The sequence below is a fragment of the Artemia sp. Qi Xiang Cuo genome, chromosome 14 (assembly GCF_049724085.1).
Source record: "Artemia sp. Qi Xiang Cuo chromosome 14, ASM4972408v1, whole genome shotgun sequence".
Taxonomy (NCBI): Eukaryota; Metazoa; Arthropoda; class Branchiopoda; order Anostraca; family Artemiidae; genus Artemia; species Artemia sp. Qi Xiang Cuo.
Genome location: NC_142807.1, coordinates 40,748,473 through 40,773,239, shown reverse-complemented (window position 1 = coordinate 40,773,239; position 24,767 = coordinate 40,748,473). Strand labels below are relative to the sequence as shown.

General features: G+C 35.2%; 1 protein-coding gene across 2 annotated transcripts in view; it reads left to right on the top strand.

The window, feature by feature from the left end:
• The window catches only part of LOC148944468 (solute carrier family 71 member 1), a 113,467-nt gene that overhangs the window by 55,973 nt on the left and 32,727 nt on the right, over nucleotides 1-24,767 (top strand). For both annotated transcript variants that reach the window (XM_089100653.1, XM_089100652.1), the window contains exons 5-6: nucleotides 2,009-2,230; nucleotides 5,541-5,654. In XM_089100653.1, coding sequence (XP_088956779.1) covers nucleotides 2,009-2,230; nucleotides 5,541-5,654 — 336 coding nt within the window. The remainder of the gene's footprint in view (nucleotides 1-2,008; nucleotides 2,231-5,540; nucleotides 5,655-24,767) is intronic.

Genomic DNA, 24,767 nt, shown 5'->3' with positions numbered 1-24,767 from the left:
TGTCAATATAAGAACCTACGGGGCTTCTGGTGCATTATAAAAGCTCTGACAGATGGCAGTGTATGTTTTTAAAATGTCTGACCTTAATTAATACTTTTACCAAAAATATCACATTGGATCACGTTTTAAGGTGATTAACTCTAGAATTTTGTTCAATTTTGTCTGAGGGCCTACATCTAATTACGAATACTAGAAAAATCGCGTTGTAAACTCAAATTGTATTCTCTTATTATTTGTTTGTTTTTGGCAGCTTCCGAGACGTGCCATCTTCACCAGTTTGCTGTTAGTATTTTTTCATCCTGCGGGATAGCGAACTCCCATGTTTGGCCACAATACCTGAGGTAAGTTCCGCATGCCGTACCAAGGTGTCCAAAAGTAGGCTATGCTTGTAAAGGCTGTGTAAACAGCAGATTTAAAGGTTGAAGGCAAGCTTAAAACCCAAAACTGTGCTAACTCTGGCGTTGTTTAATCCTGTCAGAACAGTAGGTGAACTGAAGTTCCATTTTTTCCTGTTAAATTTCATTCAAGATAAAATGCTTGAAAGTAAAACAGAAGAGAAAAGAAAGAAAGGTGGCTGTGATCCAGAAGAAAATAAAACAGCAATATTTTCTGTCTTATTCTACAAGAAGTCAGTTGGATTCTCTAGAAGTGCCATGGCTGTCCCTAGAAGAACGCTGCAAGACTACATAAAAAAAAGTTGAGAGGCTGAATATCCCTCTAAAAAGTCTGGACATAAGTTTCCTTACATCCTGTTACAACACATGATAAATATTTACAGAGGAACAAGAAAAAGGACTAAAAACTTAGTGGAAAACAATAGCTCATATGCTTTCGACTGTATACCCCCAGAAGCATGTAAATTTGTACAAATTTATCGCATTATTCAAAGCACAATAGTATTTGATAGGGAAGCTTCAAGGGGAGTGGAGACAGTGGAGGAATTACAGGTGAAGCTGGGCGCCAGGCTTTTATGGACTACCTTACAACTCTATCAGTAAGAGCATCAAAGAGTACAAGTCTATAACTAACAACGGCTTTAAACCATCAAAGTGTAGGAGCTTTCTTTAACCACCTGGAGCGAGGCCTATATAAACACATGTTCAGACCACGAGACATTTGAAAAAGTAGCAACTGAAGAACTTAATGTCCATTTTGGAAAGAGACTGGAGCAATAGACTTTGCGCTAACTGACGAGATGTATATTATCTTGAAGACAGAAGTTAAAACAGAACTGCAACTACTGACAGGTAGTGCACCAAGATTAGTGGACCGGCTTACCTTTGGTCTTGATCAGTCAATGTATAATTAGAAATTAATACTCTCAGTTTCTTTTAAATCTTAATGAAATTCATTTTGTAATTTTTTATGCTGACCATATTCTTTCTTAATTTTATAGCTGAAAAGCAAGCTTTAATGTTTCCCTGGTCATTTTTCTTTTTCTTTAGTCCGGTGGCCAAATATAAACCAGAGACTGCCGAACCAGATCCAGGGTAGCCCAGGTTTGGCACTCTTGACCACTTGGATAGAGAGGCATCCAGGTGGAAAAATGGTGGAGTATTTCTAATTGTCTTTTTCAAGGATGGTATTGAATGAGTTACTTTTGTTTTGGTATGCTCAGCAACTTCTAATCGCTTGAATCAACTCATAGAGAATTAAACAGGTCAAAATTTGCCGATGGTGGGCCAGTCTCCTATCTATATATCGGACCGAAAATAAATATTGAAGATCGAAACGTAAATGTTGATATTGCAAACGATATTTGGAAATTTCTGTTTGTTTCCAGCTTTTTTAGCCATCTACCAGGTAACGTCCAACGAAAAATTCCAACATACGAAAAGTTCTCGTTAATATCTAGCGTAAATTTGAAGTTCTAGGGAGGGGGGGGGGGCAGCTGCCCTCCCCTGCCCCCCTTCCCTACGCCCATGGGTGCTAACGAGAAAATTATCAAAAATGGGAAGATCAGAAGCTTTCAGGTGATTTTCCTTATTGTGATATTTTACTGTTTCAGGTTTCTGCAACCTTTGCTGCCAGTTTAGTAACATCGCCTGCACTGGGTGCCTATATTTCACAGACGTATAGTGAAGATGTGGTAGTTGCACTTGCCACTGCTGTGGCCATATTAGATGTACTATTTATTCTTGTTGCCGTTCCTGAATCACTTCCAGAGAAAATTCGACCCACCTCTCAATGGGGAGTTCCTATTTCATGGGAGCAGGCAGATCCATTTGTCGTAAGGAAATACATGTCATTCATTTACGCTTCTATGTTTTTTTTACCTTCCCTACCCTTGCTGCTGATGACTGTTACTAGTATTGAAATATCTAGTTTGTCTTCTTTTTTTTTCACTATCTTGGAATTTTCCGATTTCTGAGGAATTCCTCCTCCTCTGCTGCTGATTTTATTTTAAGGAAGTTCTTCTATTATACCGTAAATTTCAAACCTTCAATAAAAAGTGTTCCCATAAGTTTGTACAAAACGGATAACTAACGTAAATAGTGGTTTAAGTTGTCGTAGTCGTTAACTCTGTATAGAAAGAATACTTTGAGAACCAAATAATTTTTAAATTCCTAATTGTTTCACCGAATAAAGAAAAAAATTATAGAAATAAAAATAATTTTCTTTTTCTGTTTTCCTGCTCGAACTGTGTTAGAGCAAGTATACATTTTACGAAAGTTTTTTGAATGAGCAATTCCGTAACTCGAAATTATGCTTTTCTTTGTTTTAATCAAACTTTTCTTTGTCTTAAAATTGCATGAAAGGACATTTGTTTCCTCTTTTCCTTCTTTCCCTTACAATTCACGCAGAGTAAGATACTTGTCGTTTCGAGTAAATGCGTTTTTTTTTTTTTTCAAAAAATATGTCTCTGTATACAACAATTGCCTACAGGCAAACCTTAATTTATTTCGTCTTTTATTTATCAGAAATCTTAGCATTTTCAAATAGCTACTTCTTTTCTTCTCCTTCGTCATGTTCTGTATTCATAGGGCAACTCTCAAAATTTATAGAACGCAGTTTCACTATAGTGCAAGAACAAATTGTGTTTCAAACGTATGTTCTTTTGTTCTTTTCAGACTTAAAACAAAAAGTGATGTCCTATTATTTAAATGGACAGTACCTGATTTGGGCATTTAGGTGCAGACGCATTTTGCTACTGACTATCAGGAACAGATTACTCCATTTTGTCATTCTTTCATATGTCAAAGTTAGTCTTGGGGGTAACGTTATCAGCTTGTTGTGGATCAGATCACTTGTTGTGGGACGGATTACTCTCGTAACTCGTCATTTGCAACCTTTTCATTTATGTATATGAATGACAAGAAAAGTTGACCCCTGCGTAGATTTAAAGACTCCAAGCATGCATCCTTTATTCGATGCTTCAATTGAAGATACGCCAATGTTAATATTAGTAATGATTTTTGGCAATGGTAACCAAACTTGGTGATGAAAATGTATCTTCATTTATCTTCAGTTTCGATTTATCACGATTACTAAAAGAATCCTTTTCAATGATAAGACAAATCAAGCCTCCACATTTAAAACTGTTGTTCTCTTCTTTTTTTAACTTACTATATTTTTTTTAATTCCTTCTAACGTTCAAGAACTTGCTCAAATAGTGAGTTGACCGGTTTACTGAGTAAGCTAGTCGCTAGAAAGCTATCTGGTTGCTGTTGCTGATAAAAAAAAGAAGAAAAAAGTAGGATTAAGTAGGGATGTTCCGTTAAAATTATAAAAAGGCCAACAGTATCTCTCCTTAATACTTAATAATTGAGACGTTGTTTCTATTTTAACTGTGACTAGTCTGAGCTGCTTACTTCGGCTCAACGCCAATACAATATTGGTATTCTTCCGGTTAGTCTTAAGAGGAGAAGGGGGAAGTAAGCCCGTGATTATGTGTTCGGATATGCTCCAACCCCTGGTTCAAGGACCTCAAGTTCGTCTTTTGGATGGACAGTGTCTTTCATTGCTGAAAATATTTATCATATGTATGGTTCATGTATGTTACCTTACGTAATAGAGATCAAGACAAATGTATACATTGCGTAACCAATATCCTTTATTATAAAATATCTGTGATCGTATTAGTGTGCTAGACATTAATTGCCACATGGTAAGTTACCACTGGGTAACTTACCCGGTAATGGTAAGTTTTGGGTCAAACTTACTGGTAAGTTTCATAAGTGGTAAGTTAAAGTTTTGATCAACAAAAATGTTCTCAGCTGAAACAAATCCATCCCTAAGAGAGCTGCCACTTCACTAAAACCTACTGTAAAAAACATTCATTCGCCAGATTCAATGCATGAGTCATACCCCTTTGAGCTTATACTGATATCACTCTGTCGGACCACCTCTTTGTCATTTCCTGCCTAAGTAAAAAAAAAAAAAAAAACTGAATAAAGGGGATACCCAATGAGTCAGTCAGTTTGAATAAATAAGACGTTCATAGCAGAGGTCAATTTAATTTGGGGACTTTTTTACTTTTGACTCGATTTTTTTGATTTGCTATCTTCAACTATAGAATAAATAATCAGTGAATTATATATCCAGCTAGAATGCAGGTAGTAAGACCTATTAATAAAAAATATTCCCGTCCAATCTCTTCTAATCTAGCATTGCAATAGTGACACAACAGCAACTAATGCCCAAAAATAAATCTTTCCCATCATCCCACTAGATTCTTGATTAGGAAAGTAGACAAATGAAATGATGCAAAAAAAATTTTTTTTTTTTCAATCTGTCAGAGAAGAGAGAATATTTTCTTTTAAATTCATGAGTATTTGAAACTTACCACTTATGCTGTAACTTATGGAAACTTACCAAAATTACCGGTAACTTATTCGGTAAGAGTAAATTTCGAAACTTACCAGTAAATCTTGCACACTAGAGCGTATTCTAGCGCTCAAAACAAAAGGAGGTATCTCATACTCCCTTCAAGGACATGTTAGAAAGTTATAATGAGTCTTTTGGTAGATCTTCGTCCATTAGCTATATTTGCAGCGACGTAATTACTTCAAATAAAGTAGAGGAGACATGCAATTATTGAAATAATAAGATTTATGCATCTCTAGCACAGAAGAGGGTGGGGTCAAGTCAATGAGTGAACAACTGTAAATAGACATTCAAGTAATTTCACCGTAACACCATAAAACAAGTTACACCGTTGATTTCAGCAATAAAAGTGTTGTTACTTGTGGGGATATCAACAGGGTCATGCTCTCTACTCTGGCTCGAATTATCATTGCCTTTTTATTTTTAAAGTAGACGTGGCTACTTTTGTAATTTGAGTTGTTGTTTTTTTCTCCTTGAAGAGGTCATATACTGGTATTATTTGCTAGATTTATTTTCAGTTGAACTGTAAAGAGCAATTATTTTTAATCATTTGTTTACACTATCTTCGATTCCTGCTAGTTTTAACATACCTCTCGTTTTTCTCTTGGTTTTATTGGAGTTCATCTTCTTTCATGCATTATCAGATTTGATTTATTGTTACCATCGTTTTAACACTTTTGTTATGATAAGGAAGCCCACTACTTTTATTTTAGGCACTTCGACAAATTGGAAGAGACTATACAATTTTAATGCTATGCGTCACTGTCTTCCTTTCTTATTTGGGCGAAGCTGGACAATATTCTTGTTTCTTCGTATACCTTCAATTGGTAAGTCTTTTTCTTCATTGCGAAAAAGTGTTGAACTTCCTAATGCAAAAAAAGAAGCTCATAATAGTACTTTTATGGCCATTGATATAAGGCGATAACAAAGGTCTAATTTATTGCGTCAAAGAATGGTAACCGTTTAAGGTATCCTTTTTTTCTTATCCTCTATGCTTATGTCTTTGGTGGAGCGAGCAAAATCTTAAGAATAGGTGCAATTAAAAAAGGAGCTCAGGATCAGAACAAAATCAAAAGGAGTAGAAGTTGCACAAGGGAGAAGTGTTGGCCCAAGTGCCCTTATGTTAGAATGACTAATACATACGGCCTACCCGCGCTCTTTACCACTATGATTGCCAACGAGCTTAAAACTATCTAGAGCTATTGAGAAATAAATGAAAAGAGATATAGACATTGCAAATTCCTGAACTGATAACATTTCGAGTCTGTTTTGTACATTAAAAACATTAATATGAAAAAGTACTACTCAAACTGTTTGGAGATGGTTCCGTAGCACACAAAGTGATTTTGCAATAAGAACTAGTTATTTCATAATCACAATAGATTTGATAAACATGATTTAATTAAAAATGAAAAATTAATTTATAAATAGGAAAAGGATTTCTACATACTTAATCGTATTGAGGCTGAATACAGAATATGTTATCTGCTATGTTCCAGAATTTTCTTATGTATAGCTGCACATTAACACAGCCCAGGTCATTACCAACCCACTTGCGTGTTAAATTGATAATTTACTCTATCCTTATTTTTGGGTCTTGTATGTTTTCTCATTATAAGTTAGGAAGCTGCTTTTTAGTTAAAAAAAAAAAAACAATGTCGGAAAAGACTATATATATTAACCAGACAAAGAAGCCCGCTTTGCGGGCTCCTTTGTGGAGAAACCGGTGCATCTCCTTCTTATTGATGGCACTCGTTTTGCTCAGGCCAGATCTTAAGCAGCTAAGAACTTAGGCCCTCACGAATGAGTAATGTCGCATGTCGGAAATGGATTATGTCGTTGTAAAGGGAATTTTTTGGATTTTTCCTTTTTTACTTTGTTTAAAAAAAAAAAAAAAAAACTGGTTATTTCATCTTTTTTATGGTCTGAACTAGAGTATATGTTCAAAGATTTTTAATGTTTAGTCGAGGAGTTTAGGTGTGCATCACATTTATGCACGACTACCTGACTTTATATTTTTACTGATTTATATCCGGAGCATTCTTTAATAAATAGCTTAGCTAATCGTATGATACGCACTCGAAGATATACGTCTACGTCTGCTACTAAGGTACCATCATTTTGAAAAAGTTATTTGTTTCGCTCTTTGGGGCTTAAAAACTCCACTTTTGAGCAAATTGCAGTTTAAAAAAAATACTAATTTGAAGACCTAGAAGAATTTCACTATTAACTAGTGTCCTAAATCACTCAGCGAGTTCCAGGGTGGCGCATAGGGAAAAGCACTTCAAATATGTAGGATGCCTCCAAAATAGTAACGGCAACCAGGAGGGACACTGTCCCTAGGGGCCGAGAATTAGTTGGGGCCCCCAAGTCTGGTGGGCGTAAATACAGACAAGGGAGGGGGGCAGGTCCCTCTATTTTACACCGTGCAGGTCCCCTAGGTGTGTGGACTTGCCCGACAGTTACTCAACCTCCTCTGGCAATGGAAAACTTGCTCGGCAATGCAGGACACCGAACAGGAAGGTCTCTTCTTAGAGGGACAACCGTGAAGGCAATTTGATCCAGTTCAATGAGAAAAGCCTCTGCTAAGGGTAGAGAAGAGTGGCTTGTTGCTGTCCCGAATAAATAGCCAAGAAACGTCTTCTTTTAGTAATACATTAGTGATGAAAATGGTGAAAGACAAAGTAAGAACTCTTTGCATCGTATCTGGGGAAACCGATTGTCTGACCAGAGATCGAAATTGTGTTGTCGATGATTGACCATACTACCATGTCCGGGACAGCTAATGACAATTGATCTACTTTGACGATTCTCTAGTCGGAGGAGATTACACCTAATAAATCCCTAAGGGACCACCTTCACTTTGAGTCCTAAGTGTACCTGTACTAGCTAAACCAGGAAAAATACAATTAGTCCTAAACTGGCTCAACCACTACAGCTTAGATATTGTTGGACTGTCAGAAACCTACCTTCCCTCTACGGGAACCGAAATTATAAAGGACACCACCCTCATTATGTCTGGAAGAAAAGGCTGAGTCCAATACCAAAATGTCAGCTTCTTATTTCTAAGCAATTAAAATGATCTCTCCTTGCCGTCCATCCAGTCTCCGAGTGCATCATCACTGCCGTCTCAAAGGATCCATTACCAACATGACTTCCAAATTTAAAATTCTTCAGACTCGACACAGAATGATCCAGAAGCCTAGGTCTTCTACGCTCAGCTTCAGCATACAGTCGGTAATATCGCCACGAAATATATTATCGTCGTGTTTATGGATTTCAATACCATCATAAGGAATTAAGGACGTCATGGACAATTTTGGACATAAGCGGAAAAATAACCACAGGGGTGATATGCTAGTTGACTTTTCCAACGAACTCCGCAGGCGCCTTCGGGAACGCCAACAATCTAACAAAGGTTCTCCCAGGAATCGTGTCAATCCAATTAAAAAGATTAAAACAAGAGGCAAGCTTAAAACGACACTTTCAAGCAAATTGTCGAACATCCAACCTAAGGGAACCCCGACCACAGACGAAATAGACCGCCTGTTTGATAAGATGCATCCTTCATCAGAGAAACGGGTAGGGAAATTTAGGGTATTCAGATTCACTGAAATAATAAAGATCTATTATTTGAGGATTTCATCATCCCTGAAAAAATAGATCTTTGCGGTCAGAAGCGTGCCCAGGCTGACAAAGACGACATACCAAGCGTGGACGAATACAAGAGGCTGAAATGACTATTAGTAAGGAAACTCTGGTGGTTCCCAGGCGATACGTCCACGAAAGTGTCATGAGTGTGAAGAAGTCTTCCAGAGAGGTGTTAGCCACTTCATGAACAAGAAAGTCCACGAACTATCGAAAAAGAAGTCCTTGGCCACTTCCACACGATTAGATAAACACCGACATCCCATACACAACCAAGGGGAAGAAGAAGAAAACGATGAAAGGAACATTTCTACGAAAAGCTGAACCCCATAATTACGCCTGACCTAAGCATGGCATTCTCTTTTCTACTACTAAGGTGTCGAACAGACCAAGCCCCCCTTCACTTAAAAATGAAATAACCTCAGCCATAAAGTCCCTGGAGACAAAAGAAGGTCCTGGCCCTATTTCCTATTCAGATACACTTACTTAAATCAGGCCCTTAAGAATCGATAGGTATCTACCACAAGATCATAACCAATATTGAGAAATCAGCCATTTTGTCATATTCTGGGTGAAAGCCGCTATCATACCTTTTTTTTAGAAAAAGAGAAAAGGGCTACTGTAACAACTACAGACCAATAGAACTGACAACTCAACCGACAAAGATTCTTACAGAAATCCTTGACTGACTGAAGTCTTTGACACATCTTATCATAGAGAAATATCAGACCGGCTCCAAATGACTGCTGCACCATAAACCAGATATTTTTAACGGGGCAACTGATGGAACAATACATCTAGCGCGCGAAAAAACTGTTACAATTCTTCATTGATTTCAAACAGGCTTTTGACATTATTTAGAAAGAGGGAATCAGACACATTCTGTTGCACTATGGAGCATCAGAAAATGTGGTATTTCTGATTGGGAGCATATTCTCAAGAGTTTGGTAGCAAGGTCCCAATGGCCGAAGGAATCAGATGACTTCCTCACATCACCAGGTGTTTTAAAAGGTTTGTCTCTTGTCTCCATAACTGTCTAACTTATTCCTCACGTAGCACAGTCACTTACTGAAACCGTAAACGGCTCCGTGAAACTAATTGAGAAATTGGCATATGCATACAATATAATTGAAATTAATAGCCTAGATTATCTTCTTCAAGTAGACACTGATGAATTAGTGTCAGCAATTGAAGCCTTTGGGATTATTTTAATTAACGCCAAATCCAAGGTCATGCGGGTATCTCGTACCCTACGTCAAGAGCTGCCTAGATAACGATCCGTGGAAAGCAACTTGAAAATGTCGAATCCTTGTCTTTCATGACATCTAGTCATGATCTTTAAGAGAATAATTTATGCCAAAAAATCCTAAAGTTTAGTTTGTCAATTGTGGCTAAGCGACTTTTGTAGCAGCGCAAAATATCTTGAGAAATCACAGGAGTTACTCGTCATGGCGGATCGATGACGTGTCAGTGGAAGGGGTTGTAAAAGGAGAAAACTTTACTAGTCTGCCCCACCCCAGAATAAAATAACCATTCCCGTCTTTCCTCTGCGGGTCCGTTATAACTGGTTGTCCCCCATCCAGTGATAGTACTTTGGGGGTCAATTTTATAGATTTTTTTTCCCAAGTGGGAACAGTTTTGAGTAGTAACCAAGGTACTATTTTGCCAACGCCCCCGTACCAAACAGGTTTCTGGTAGGTATAATCTGGTTTGGTGGGTACAATCTGGTTTGGTGGGTATAGTCTGGTTTGATGGGTATAGTCTGGTTTGGTTTTTCAAAGAGAGTGACTATCCATATGCATATAGGTAAACATTTCTACAGGGCATTACACCTTTTCAAAGAGTGAGTACAACTTGATTGGTGATTGGGATTTGAATAAAAGGAATAGTTTTCTTTACAATTCATATTAGTAAGAGAATTGAATTCAAAGAGAATAGTTTATTTGCGAGGATATTAGTAGATGAAAAAATGAGTGGTGCATTTACATTATTGGAGATTAATGATGGAACCGACAACAGCAGCAGCAACGATATACGAGTACCCAATGTGGCTGTGGAAATAACTGCTGGTTGTAGACTATGCCTTGAATGGGACACTATGTATGCTAGATATGTGATATCATTAAGCAAATTTAAGCAGGAGGAGCAGCTATGTTTTGCTGGAAAAGTGAATATTCTCCATATAAATAAACTTCGGTCAGCATTAGATGTCCTATCGAAATATATTGATGAGAAAAAAATGCATCAGTGAATATTGTTATTGTAATTATGTTCAATAAAATTGTTTCTAAATCAATGTTATTTTTTTTTCTTTCTCTAGTAGACTAGCGTATATTTTTTAGAGTAGAAAAAATTCTGGTTAGTCTGAAGTTGGTTGGGAGAGAGTTAGGACTCTAAAAATGGAAAGATTCGAGAAAGATCGAATCATGAGGAATCTAGTTCTTATGGGAAAACGTTTGGTTCTAGATGACAATTTTCTAGAGCTATCTATTCAAAGGAAGATATTTTCTCGGGGAATGCTTGTTGATATAATGAAAACTGATTCTCCATCATTAGACTATTGTATGAAGCTTCTACATTGTGATCCAAATGCATATACACAATTTATTGATATATTGATCACGAAACGGCAAAATGATATTGTGGATATGCTTTTAAAAAATAGTTTAGATATTTAGTACTTTTTTTTCATAAGAAATATGATGATCGAGGATGATTTACTCCTCTCTCTCTCTCTCTATCCCAGACATTTTTTGTTGTCTCTAGCTCTGTTTCATTATGGTAGTGAGAGTGTCAAAACATGAAAAACTGTTCTATAAATGTCCACTATGTATATATTCACTGGGCAGCTGATCATCAGGTGATAATTGCACAATGATTGATGATTATGATGGAAAGTGTAGATTATGCAACCCATGTAAATTGCATAGAGGATACGCTGTACAAATTAAAGGTTGTAATTCCTGTCTTGAAGAGGTGTGTGACTCTCATCCTAGAGGTTACCTATGCTCCAATTGTCATTATGATAAATGTAAGCAGTGGGAGAATACATATCCCGGTGTGATTGGAAAGAATCCTAACGGTGATTTTAGTTTATTGCTACGAGATTGGTATTGTCGTGGTTTTAGATTGTTCTGGGAGGAAGAACCAGGTCAACAATTCAAGTGTTGAAACAACAAAGGAATATGGTTTCTACGTCATTGTTGTGAAGACAATGGGTGTTTTGATTATAAGCCCACTAATTTTTATTTGGCCGTGACGGAATGTGATCCGTCGCTTGAGGAAACTGTTTATGAAATTGGTTCAAATACGACGATTGAAACTTGTGAATTCTATAAAATGAATGAGAATAGTATCATTGACTACACAAAGAGATGTGAGAAGAGTGAAGTCACACTCTACTGTAGAAAATGTGACCCTGACATTGCAGTACATCAGGATCAGCACACTGGATCAGCACTCAGCACACAGTGAATTCAGATAATCTACCTGCACTAGTTGTTGTCGACAAATACCTAGTAGTGGATGAAATCTAAAGAGTAGAAAAGTCGTTTTATCATGTATATAATTTTTTTTTTTTATTAATAAAAAATTTCACATAAATCTTTAGAACATTTTATTATTAGTGCACTAAAATCAATATTAAATAAACTTGTAAGTCTATTCTCCTCTAGAAAGTTGTTCAATCGAGGTAAGTCAACGTAGATGTTGAGAAACTGTTTGTTGGTGTAGCCACGACATCTGAACATGAAAAAGAGTAGTGCATGAAAGCCACATGTTTTAGTCGTTAAATCCCGTACTCTCCGTTGATTTAGAATAATGGTTTTCCCACTGCTTTCAATAAAGTTGCTGATGTATGGCGTGTAGAATTTATACGATAGACCAAGAGGATCAAAAAATTCAATATTCTTCGCTGTTTGAAAGATGCATAGCCAATGTTCGGTCTTCAAAGTCGATGGACTGCTATTAACAATGATTAGGATATTGTTAACGTTTGGAAGTTTTTCAATGAAGTCCGATTGTATGCAATAGGGCTTGTACTGGGACATGTATGGATCCATGCTAAATACATTAATTATTTGATTTGTGTTCATGGTGCAAGGTCTAGCAGAACACTGCCGTCAGGTGTGATTTCCCAATAGGTTTCAAATTGACTCAGTGATATTAGCGTGATACTCTCAGTCAGAGCATTGACAAATGCACATTCTAAACGTACATTCCCAATTCGTGCTATACTCATATCCTGTGTGCCTGAAAGGTCCAAAATAATGACCCCATGTTTTTTTGAAAACATTGAATTAGTTATTCCATTTTTAAATAGTTGAGAGTCATGATCTAGGGACTGCATGGTCAACTCGTACAGAGTACTATAGGATTTTTTGTCAAATGAGAGAGTGTACAGTGGACTACCATTCACTTTGCACACAAGGCTAGATATACCGAAAAAAATTAAAATCATGGGGGAATTCAGTCCAGGATCCAACGGCAATGCCACTCTTCACAAACGCCAAAGCTAATTTTGATGGGATTTTTCCATTGATAAATGATGAATCGCTATAGCTACGAGAACCAACGGCAATGCGAGGGCGGGTGATGATTGTCCGAAGAACAAGAAGTTTCATGCTTTTACCATTGGTTCTTAGCTTTTCCACTGCCAATTCAACAGAGTTCATAACCTGTTCTTTTCGGACGTGGAGAAATGCCGATGTGATAATGACATTTTTATCGGGTGATGCAGGAAGTGTTTTTCTCAAAATGAAATTCGATGGTGCCATCTGTAACTTTATGTCAATCTTCACATTGGGGGGTAGCCATTGGGATATATTGAATATGTCATGATTTAATTTTCCAACTAGATGATACTCCTGGGTCACTGTAGTAGTCAACTCACCGTCAGTATCAACACCTTTTCGATATTCATAGCCTAATTATTGTTCTCTCCTCTCCTTGTACTCCTTTTTCGTCATCATCATAAATTGTATGTAGCTAGCTCAGTTTAATAAATTATTGCTAGTGCTCAACAAAGTACCATTAATAAATACATCAATCTGTTTGAATAGGTTTTGTAGAATACAGTTCTCATAGGAGAGACCATTGCCGGCATTTGGAGTTGTATTATCTGACTTTTTCTTCACTACAAAATTTAAATAAATAACTGCTGACGACAAATCAATTAAATAGTCTTCATTGGAAAATATTTGAAAGTGTATATTCTCCGAGAGGGGTTGTTGAGGATGAAATTGTTCATAGTAGCCATACTTGACACTGACATCAACATTTTCAGCATTGAATAGATTCAATGAGGAACTGATTGATGGATATGATTCCTTGTGGGGGAGATAAGTCATCTTAAGAGAAGAAATCCTTCTTTGATCAAACAATCTTTTTCTTTTTCTCCGTATTGACCTTCGTTATTTTATTCCTGACAGTATTTGTTGATGTCCTTTGCTTCCTGCCTGGGTGGAGACTGATGAGTGAATGATACGAACGCATCCTTTTCAATCCCTCCCCATTTTGTCGAGATTTTAATTGTTCACCAACGGTTCTTGCTGAAGATCTAATATTTTCCTTAACACTCTCCTTGAAATTCTTGCCCGACCCCCAATCCTGAAGTGTTGAGGCAGCAAAATTCGATGCAGCAGGCACAATGCGTAGTTGGGCAGTGAGTGAGGCAGAACAAAATAGTTAATCGAACCAGCTACCAAAACCGTAACTAGATATTGTTTTACAATCCTTGGAGTAGCGCAATCCATTGCCTATTGTCAATGAATACCAAGCACCAGCATGATAACCAATATTGTGGCAGGAGAATGAAATTCTTCCCTTGTTCAGTTTTGGTGATCGTACTGCTGCCGGAAACTGACTAAAAATTTCCTTGAATCCCTGTTGGGCCTTTTGTAATTGTTAGAGGATCACCTAATTCAGTTCTTACTGTTAACTGACAGAGTTCTAAATACGAAGTATTTCCAGAAACATAATTAAGTTGCTTTATATTATAGTAACGAACATTTTCATTAGCTGTTTTTGGTCCAAGTGCTCATAGATGAGGAATATTTGAATAGCAGACTCTTGATGATTCAATAAATGATGCATAGAGATATATACAAGTGTCCGAGGCAAAACTAGGAGGATAATCAGCAAAAATAACTTGATCCATCCCGTTAACGGTGCCAGTATTTTTCCAATTGATCATATTCTGTTTAAAGCCAAGAACATCTCTCAGATTATCATTGAGAATAATTGTGTCAGTGTCAACAGGTCAGCTAATGTAAATCCTATTATTTTCCAATGAACAATCAAAAGAGAATGTGTCATTTATACGATACGATATTTTTCTATTTATTGTACGACACAAATCCCCCATATTATCATATTCAATATATTTCAATCTGACATGTGGATAGTCACTGGATTTAAGTGCTTCAACCCATTCATAGTCGACATAGCCCAACCCATTCATAGTCCAGTCGAATGGTATAACTTTTATATCATACACACGATCCTTTCTCAGGATATCATAGGTATTTTTGAGAATACAGTTGACAAGAGCCACTTCATACGCACCGTCATATTTGATGGCAGGGGAGAGTTTTGTCCAAAAATCACTTGTCGTATTCAAGTTGTTGTAGAGAGGATCAGAAACATTGGACATTAAAGTTACATAGAAATCATGGGGCATTGTCAATATCTTCAACACCGATCCAAGAATCAAAATCAGAGTTGTATCCTAGCCACCGAAGAAAATAAGGAAAAAGGAAACAGTCTCTATATAGGAAATCATTTGGATAATAGTTTAACATTTTATCATGTCACGTGATAATTACGCTATAGTAAAAAATTAATTCTAAGTACAAAGTCCAAACATATTTATATCACAAAGGAATGTCGTATCAATGCACAAAGTCATATAATAGTTACGCTTTTATAGAAAAAAAATTTCAAAGTACCAAATCAAATGACACTTACGCTATTATAGAAAATAATTTAAAAGTAACAAGTCAAATGATAGTTACTCTATTGTAGAAAATAATTGCAAAGTACCATGTGACATAATAGTTACGAGCTTGTAGAAAATATTTTAAAATTACCAAGTTACATGATAGTTACGCTATTATAGAAAATAATTTCAAATTACCAAGTCACATGATAGTTACGCTATTATAGAAAATAATTTCAAAGTACCAAGTCACATTATAGTTACGCTATTGTAGAAAATAATTTCAAAGTACCAAGTCACATTATAGTTACGCTATTTTAGAAAATAATTTCTAAGTACCAAGTCACATGATAGTTACGCTATTCTAGAAATTAATTTCAAATTACCAAGTCAAATGATAGTTACGCTATTGTAGAAAATAATTTCAAACTACCAATTCACATTATAGTTACGCTATTATAGAAAATAGGTTCAAAGGACCAAGTCAAATGATAGTTACGCTATTATAGAAAATAATTACAAAGTACCAAGTCACATGATAGTTACTCTATTGTAGAAAATAATTTAAAACTACGAAGTAACATGATAGTTACACTTTTGTAGAAAATAATTTCAAAGTACCAAGTCACATGCTAGTTACGCTATTGTAGAAAATAATTTCAAAGTACCAACTCACATGATAGTTACACTCTTGTAGAAAATAATTACAAAATACCAACTCACATGATAGTTACTCTATTATAGAAAATATTTTCAAAGTACCAAGTCACATGATAGTTACACTTTTATAGAAAATAATTTCAAAGTACCAAATCACATGATAGTTACGCTATTGTAGAAAATAATTTCAAATTAACAAGTCAAATTATATTTAATCTATTTTATAAAATAATTTCAAAGTACCAAGTCACATTATAGTTACGATATTGTAGAAAATATTTCAAAGTACCAAGTCACATGATAGTTACGGTAATGTAGAACATAATTTCAAAGTACCAAGTCGCATGATAGTTACACTATTATAGAAAATAATTTCAAAGTATCAAGTCACTCGATAGCTACGCTTTTATAGAAAATAATTTCAAAAGTACCAAGTCACATGATAGTTACGCTATTGTAGAAAATAATAACAAAGTACCAAGTCACATTATAGTTACGATATCGTAGAAAATAATTTCAAAGTACCAAATCACATGATAGTTACGATATTTTCGAAAATAATATCAAAGTACCAAGTCACAAGATAGTTAAGTTTTGTTAGTAAATAATTTAAAAGCACCATTTCACCTTATAGCTACGCTCTTTTAGAAAATAATGTCTAAGTACATAGTCACATTATAGTTACTCTATTGTAGAAAATAATTTCAAACTACCAAGTCACATTATAGTTACGCTATTGTATAAAATAATTTCAAAGTACCAAGTCACATGATAGTTACGCTATTGTAGAAAATAATTTCAAAGTACCAAGTCACATGATAGTTACGCTTTTGTAGAAAATAATTTCAAAGTACCAAGTCACATGATAATTACGCTATTGTAGAAAATAATTTCAAAGTACGACACACAAACAGAGTCATAGTGAGAGAGATATCCAAAAAGTTGGGTTGATCTAGGTTCACTTAGAGTGGCGCGCCACTCTACACACAAACAGAGTCATAGTGAGAGAGATATCCAAAAAGTTGGGTTGATCTAGGTTCACTTAGAGTGGCGCGCCACTCTAAGTGAACCTAGATCAACCCAACTTTTTGGATATCTCTCTCACTATGACTCTGTTTGAGTGTCGTGTCTGTGAACCCTGTCTAATTTTTTTTTTCATAATTTACTGAATTAAATTTCTTGGTACTTTGAAATTATTTTCTACAATAGCGTAACTATCATGTGACTTGGTACTTTGAAATTATTTTCTATAATAGCGTAACTATCATGTGACTTGGTACTTTGAAATTATTTTCTAGAATAGCGTAACTATCATGTTACTTGGTACTTTGAAATTATTTTCTACAATAGCGTAATTATCATGTGACTTGGTACTTTGAAATTATTTTCTACAAAAGCGTAAATATCATGTGACTTGGTACTTTGAAATTATTTTCTACAAAAGCGTAACTATCATGTGACTTGGAACTTTGAAATTATTTTCTACAAAAGCGTAACTATCATGTGACTTGGTGGTTTGAAATTATTTTCTACAATAGCGTAACTATCATGTGACTTGGTACTTTGAAATTATTTTCTAAAATAGCGTAACTATCATGTGACTTGGTACTTTGAAATTATTTTCTATAATAGCGTAACTATCATGTGACTTGGTACTTTGAAATTATTTTCTATAATAGTGTAACTATCATGTGATTCGGTACTTTGAAATTATTTTCTACAATAGCGTCACTATCATGTGACTTGGTACTTTGAAATTATTTTCTACAATAGCGTAACTATAATGTGACTTGGTACTTTGAAATTATTTTCTATAATAGCGTAGCTATCATGTGACTTGGTACTTTGAAATTATTTTCTATAATAGCGTAACTATCATGTGACTTGGTACTTTTAAATTATTTTCTACACTATAGTAACTATCATGTGACATGGCACTTAGAAATTATTTTCTACAATAGCGTAACTATCATGTGACATCGTACTTTGAAATTATTTTATACAAAAGCGTAACTATCATGTGACTTGGTACTTTAAAATTATTTTCTATAATAGAGTAACTATCCTTTGACTTTGTACTTTGAAATTATTTTCTAATATAGCCCAACTATCATGTGAGTTGGTTATTTGAAATTATTTTCTACAATAGCGTAACTATCATGTGACTTGGTACTTTGAAATTATTTTCTAAAAAAGCGTAACTATCATGTGACTTGGTACTTTGAAATTATTTTCTACAAGAGCGTAACTATAATGTGACATGGTAGTTTGAAATTATTTTCTACAATAGAGTAACTATCATGTGACTTGGTACTTTGAAATTATTTTCTACAAAAGTGTAACTATAATGTGACTTTGTACTTTGAATTTATTGTCTAGAAAAGCGTAACTATAATGTGACTTGATACTTTGAAATTATTTTCAACAAAAGCGTAAATATAATGTCACTGGGCAGTTTGAAATTATTTTCTATAATAGGTTTACTATAATGTGACTTGGTACTTTGAAATTATTTTCTATAATAGCCTAACTATCATGTGACTTGGTACTTTGAAATTATTTTCTACAATAGCGTAACTATCATGTGACTTGGTACTTTGAAATTAATTTCTATAATAGCGTAACTATCATGTGATTTGGTACTTTGAAATTATTTTCTACAATAGCGTAACTATAATGTGACTTGGTACTTTGAAATTATTTTCTACAATAGCGTAACTATCATGTGACTTGGTACTTTGAAATTATTTTATATAAAAGCATAAATATCATGTGATTTTGTACTTTGAAATTATTTTCTATAATAGCGTAACTATCATGTGAATTGTTACTTTGAAATTATTTTCTACAATAGTGTAACTATCATGTGACATGGTACTTTGAAATTATTTTCTACAATAGTGTAACTATCATGTGACTTGGTACTTTGAAATTATTTTCTATAGTAGAGTAACTATCATGTGACTTATTACTTTGAAATTATTTTCTATAATAGCGTAACTATCATGTGACTTGGTACTTTGAAATTATCTTCTATAATAGCGTAACTATCATGTGACTTGGTACTTTGAAATTATTTTCTACAAAAGCGTAACTATCATGTGGCTTGGTACTTTGAAATTATTTTCTACAATAGCGTAACTATCATGTGACTTGGTACTTTGAAATTATTTTGTTCGGTGGCTAGGATACAACTCTGATTTTGATTCTTGGATCGGTGTTGAAGATATTGACAATGCCCAATAATTTCTATGTAACATTTATATCCAATGTTTCCGATCCTCTCTACAATAACTTGAATAAGACAAGTGATTTTTGGACAAAACTCTCCCCTGCCATCAAATTTGACGGTGCATATGAAGTGGCTCTTGTCAACTGTATTCTCAAAAATGCATATGATATCCTGAGAAAGGATCGTGTGTATGATATAAAAGTTATACCATTCGACTGGACTATGAATGGGTTGGGCTATGTCGACTATGAATGGGTTGAAGCACTTAAACCTAGTGACTATCCACATGTCAGATTGAAATATATTGAATATGATAATATGGGGGATTTGTGTCGTACAATCAATAGAAAAATCTCATATCGTCTGAATGGTACATTCCCTTTTAATTGTTCATTGGAACATGATAGGGTTTACATTAGCTGACCTGTTGACACTGAAATAATTATTCTCAATGATAATCTGAGAGATGTTCTTGGCTTTAAACAGAATATGATTCAAGAAGAAAATGCTGGTGCCGTTTACGGGATGGATAAAGTTGTTTTTGCTGATTATACACCTGGTTTCGCCTTGGAGTCTGGTACATATTTCCATTCATCTCTTGTGTAAATGTCGAAGGTCGTTCATTCACATGTCCCTCTCCTCCATGTTCTTGAACGAAAAACAACTCATGAACTTGTTCATCACTATAATATAAAGCATCTTCAGTATGTTCCTGTAAACACTTCATATTTGAAACTCTGCCAGTTAACACTAAGAACTGAATTAGGTGATCCTCTAGCAATTTCAAAAGGCTTAGCAGTGATTACATGTCATTTTCGACCCATTGTCAACGACAGCACAATCACCTAAAATGAACAATAGGAGAATTCCATTTGTCTGTCCCGATATCGATTGCCATGTTGGTGCTTTGAGTCCACGTCAAATATGCAATGGATCTGAATACTAAGAGGGGCGTAATACAATGTCTGGCAATGGTTTTGGTAGCTTCTTTTCTAGGCTGTTTCGTTCATCACTACCCCTTTACACAAAATATATCTTACCTGCAGCATCGAATTTTCCTGCCTCCAAACTACAGAACTTGGGGTCGGGTAAGAATTTCAAGGACACTGTTAAAGAAAATATTAGATCTTCAGCAAGAGCCGTTGGTGAGCAATTAAAATCTCGACAAAATGGGGAGGGATTGAAAAGGATGCCTTCGCGTCATTCACTCATCAGTCTCCACCCAGGCAGGAAGCAAAGGACATCAACAAGGTCTTTGAGGAATAAAACAACGAAGGCCAATAAGAAGAAAAAGATTGTTAGATCAAAGAAGGATTTCTTCTCTTAAGATGACTTATCTCCCCCACAAGGAATCATATCCATAAATCAGTTCCTCATTGAATCTATTCAATGCTGAAAATGTTGATGTCAGTGTTAAGTATGGCTACTATGAACAATTTCATCCCCAACAACCCCTCTCGGAGAATATACACTTTCAAATATTTTCCAATGAAGACTATTTCATTGATTTGTCATCATTATTTATTGATTTAAATGTTGCAGTGAAGAAAAAGTCAGATAATACAACTGCAAATGCCGGCGATGGTCTCTCTTATGAAAACTGTATTCTACAAAACCTATTCAAACAAATTAATGTATTTATTAATGGTAATTTGGTGAGCATTAGCAATAATTTATCAAACTATGCTAGCTACATACAATTTATGATGATGACGCCAAAGGCGTCCAAGGAGTTGAGAGGACAATCATTGGGCTATGAATATCGAACAGGTGTTGATAGTGACGGTGAGTTGACTACTGCAGTGACCCAGGAGTATCATCTAGTTGGAAAATTAAATCATGAGATATTCAATATATCCCAATGGCTACCCCCCAATGTCATGATTGACATAAAGTTACAGATGGCACCATAGAATTTCATTTTGAGAAAAACACTTCCTGCAGCACCCGATGCACATGTCGTTATCACATCAGCAATTCTCCACGTCCGAAAACAACAGTTAATGAACTCTGTTGAATTGGCAATGGAAAAGCTAAGAGCCAATGGTAACAGCATTAAACTTCTTGGTCTCCGTACAATCATCACCCAACCTCGCAGTGCCATTGGTTCTCGTAGCTATAGTGATTCATCTTTTATCATGAGAAAAATCCCATTAAAATTTGCTTTGGCGTTTGTGAAGAGTGCCAGTGCTATTGGATCCTGGAATGAATCCCCCCATGATTTTAATTTTTTCGATCTATCTAGCCATGTGTGCAAAGTGAATGGTATTCCACTGTACACTAAGTCATTTGACAAAAAATCCTATAGAACTCTGCACGAGTTGACCATGCAATCCCTAGATCATGACTCTCAACTATTTGAAAATGGAATAACCGATTTAATGTTTTCAATAAAACGTGGGGTCACTATCTTGGACCTTTCAGGCATACAAGATATGAGTAAAGTATGAATTAGAACTACACGTTTAGAATGTGCATTTGTCAATTCTCTGACGGAGAGTATCGCGCTAGTATTACTGAGTCAATTTGAAACCTTTTGGGAAATCACACCCGACGGCAGTGTTCTACTAGACCTAGCAACATGAACACAAACCAAATAATCAACGTATTTAGTATGGATCTACACATGTCCCGGTACAAGGCCTAGTGTAGACCTTCAGACTTCACTGAAAAAATTCCAAGTTTTAACAACGACCTCATAATTGTTAATAGCAGTCCGCCAAATTTAACGAGTGGCCATTGTCTATATACCTTTCAAACAGCAAAGAATATTCAATTTTTTGACCCTCTTGGCCTATGGTATAAATTCTACACGCCATACATCAGTAACTTTATGGAAAGCAGTGGGAAAACCATTATTCAAAATCAACAAAGAGTACAGGATTTAACGACTAAAACATGTGGCTTTCATGCACTACTCTTTTTCATGTTCAGATGTCGTGGTTATACCTACAAGTAGTTTCTCGACATCTACGTTGACGTACTTCGATTGAATGACTTTCTAGTGGAGAATATACTTACAAGTATATTTAATATTGATTTTAGTGCCCTGAGAATAGAATGTTCTAAAAATGTATGTGAAATTGTTTATTAAAAAAAAAAATTATATACATCATAAAATGACTTTTCTACTCTTTAGATTTTATACACTCCTAGAAATTTTTTGACAACGGCTAGAGCAGGTAGATTATCTGAATTAAAAGTGTACTGATTCTAATGTACTGATAAGTCAAAGTTACATTTTCTAAAATCCAGTGTAACTTCACTCTTGTCACATCTCTTTGTATAGTCAATGATGCTATTCTCATTCATTTTATAGAATTCACATGTTTCAATTTGCTTATTTGAAGCAATTTCATAAACAGTTTCCTCAAGTGATGAATCACATTCTTTCACAGCCAAATAAAAATCAGTGGGCTTATAATCATTACATCCATTGTCTTCACAACAATGACGTAGAAACCATATTCTCTTGTTATTCCAACAGTTGAATCGCTGACCTGGTTCCTCCCAGAACAATCTAAAACCACGACAATACAAATCTCGTAGCAATAAACTAAAATCACGCTTAGGATTCTTTCTAGTCATACTGGGATATGTATTCTCCCACTGCTTACATTTATCATAATGACAATTGGAGCATAGGTAACCTCTAGGATGAGAGTCACACACCTCTTCAAGACAGGAATTACAACCTTTAATTTGTACAGCGTATCCTCTATGCAATTTACATGGGTTGCATAATCTACACTTTTCATCATACTCATCAATCATTGTGCAATTCTCACATGATGACCAGCTGCCCAGTGAGTACATACATAGTGGACATGTATGAAGCATTTTGTCATGTGTTGACGCTCTCACTATCACAAAAAAACTGAAGTACCAACATCAAAAATTGTTTGTGATATAGAGAGAGAGGAGCAATTCATTCTTGAGCAACCTCTTTCTCAAGAAAAAAAAGTCCTATACTTCTAAACTATTGTTTAAAAGTAATTCCACAATATCATTTTGCCGTTTCGTGATCAATATATCAATAAATTGTGTAAATGCATTTGGACCACGACGTAGAAGTTTTATACAATAATCTAATGATGGAGAATCAGTTTTCATTATATTGACAAGCATTCCTAGTGAAAATATAGTCCTTTGAATAGATAGTTCTAGAAAATTGTCATCTCGAATCAAACATTTTTCCATAAGAACTAGATTCATCATGATTCGCTCTTTCTCGAATCTATCCATTTTTAGAGTTCTAACTCTCTCACAACCAAATTCAGACTAACCAGAATTTTTTCTACTCTAAAAAATTTACGCTAGTCTGCTATATAAAGAAAAAAAAAACCATTGATTTAGAAACAGGTTTATTGAACATAATTACAATAATAATATTCACTAATGAATTTTGTTCTCATCAATATATTTCGATAGGACATCTAATGCAAACCGAAGTTTATTTATATGGAGAATATTCACTTTTCCAGCAAAACATAGCTGCTCCTACTGCTTAAATTTGCTTAATGATATCACGTATCTAGCATACATAGTGTCCCATTCAAGGCATAGTCTACAACCAGCAGTTATTTCCACAGCCACATTGGGTACTCGTATATCGTTGCTGCTGCTGTTGTCGGCTCCATCATTAATCTCCAATAATGTAAATGCACCACTCATTTTTTCCTCCACTAATATTCTTGCAAATAAACTAGTATCTTTGAAATCAAGTCTCTTACTAATATGAATTGTAAAGGAAAATAGTCCTTTTATTCAAATCCCAATCACCAATCAAGATATAGTCACTCTCATTTAAAGGGTGTAATGACCTTTAGAAGTATTACCAATAGGCATATGGATAGTCACTCTCTTTTAAAAACCATACCAGACTATACCCATCAAACCAGACTATACCCACCAAACCAGACTATACCCATCAAACCAGATTATACCTACCAGAAACCTGTTTGGTACGGGGGCGTTGGCAAAATAGTACCTTGGTTACTACTGTTTTGTGCCTCTAATACTCTTTGATACGGACCAAAAAATATCCTTCCTATTAATGGGAATTTTTGCTTAATGTCTTTTTTTATGTACCTGCTGTGTCAGCATTTCAAACTCCTGTCGTCTTATCACCTATATAATCTCACCATTGACTTACTCCTGTATGATTGCCTTCTTTTCAATTTTATTCAGAATACGTTCCTTTACTAAAGTTTTTTATTATTAATATTATGATTGAAAATAGTATGCAGAGGATGTTTGAAAATGCCTGATAAATTGTGGTTCAATTGATCGATAGCTTTCCAAGGTTATTTTGGGAATCGTTTATTTTACAGGTCTCGTGGTTTCATTTCCCATGGAAAAATGTCGTACAGAAAATTAATGAATACTTCACTTCCTTGTTTTGAAAGACAGTCCCTTCTCAAATATTACAAATTGCATGATACATTATGTTTGTAGGAAGCT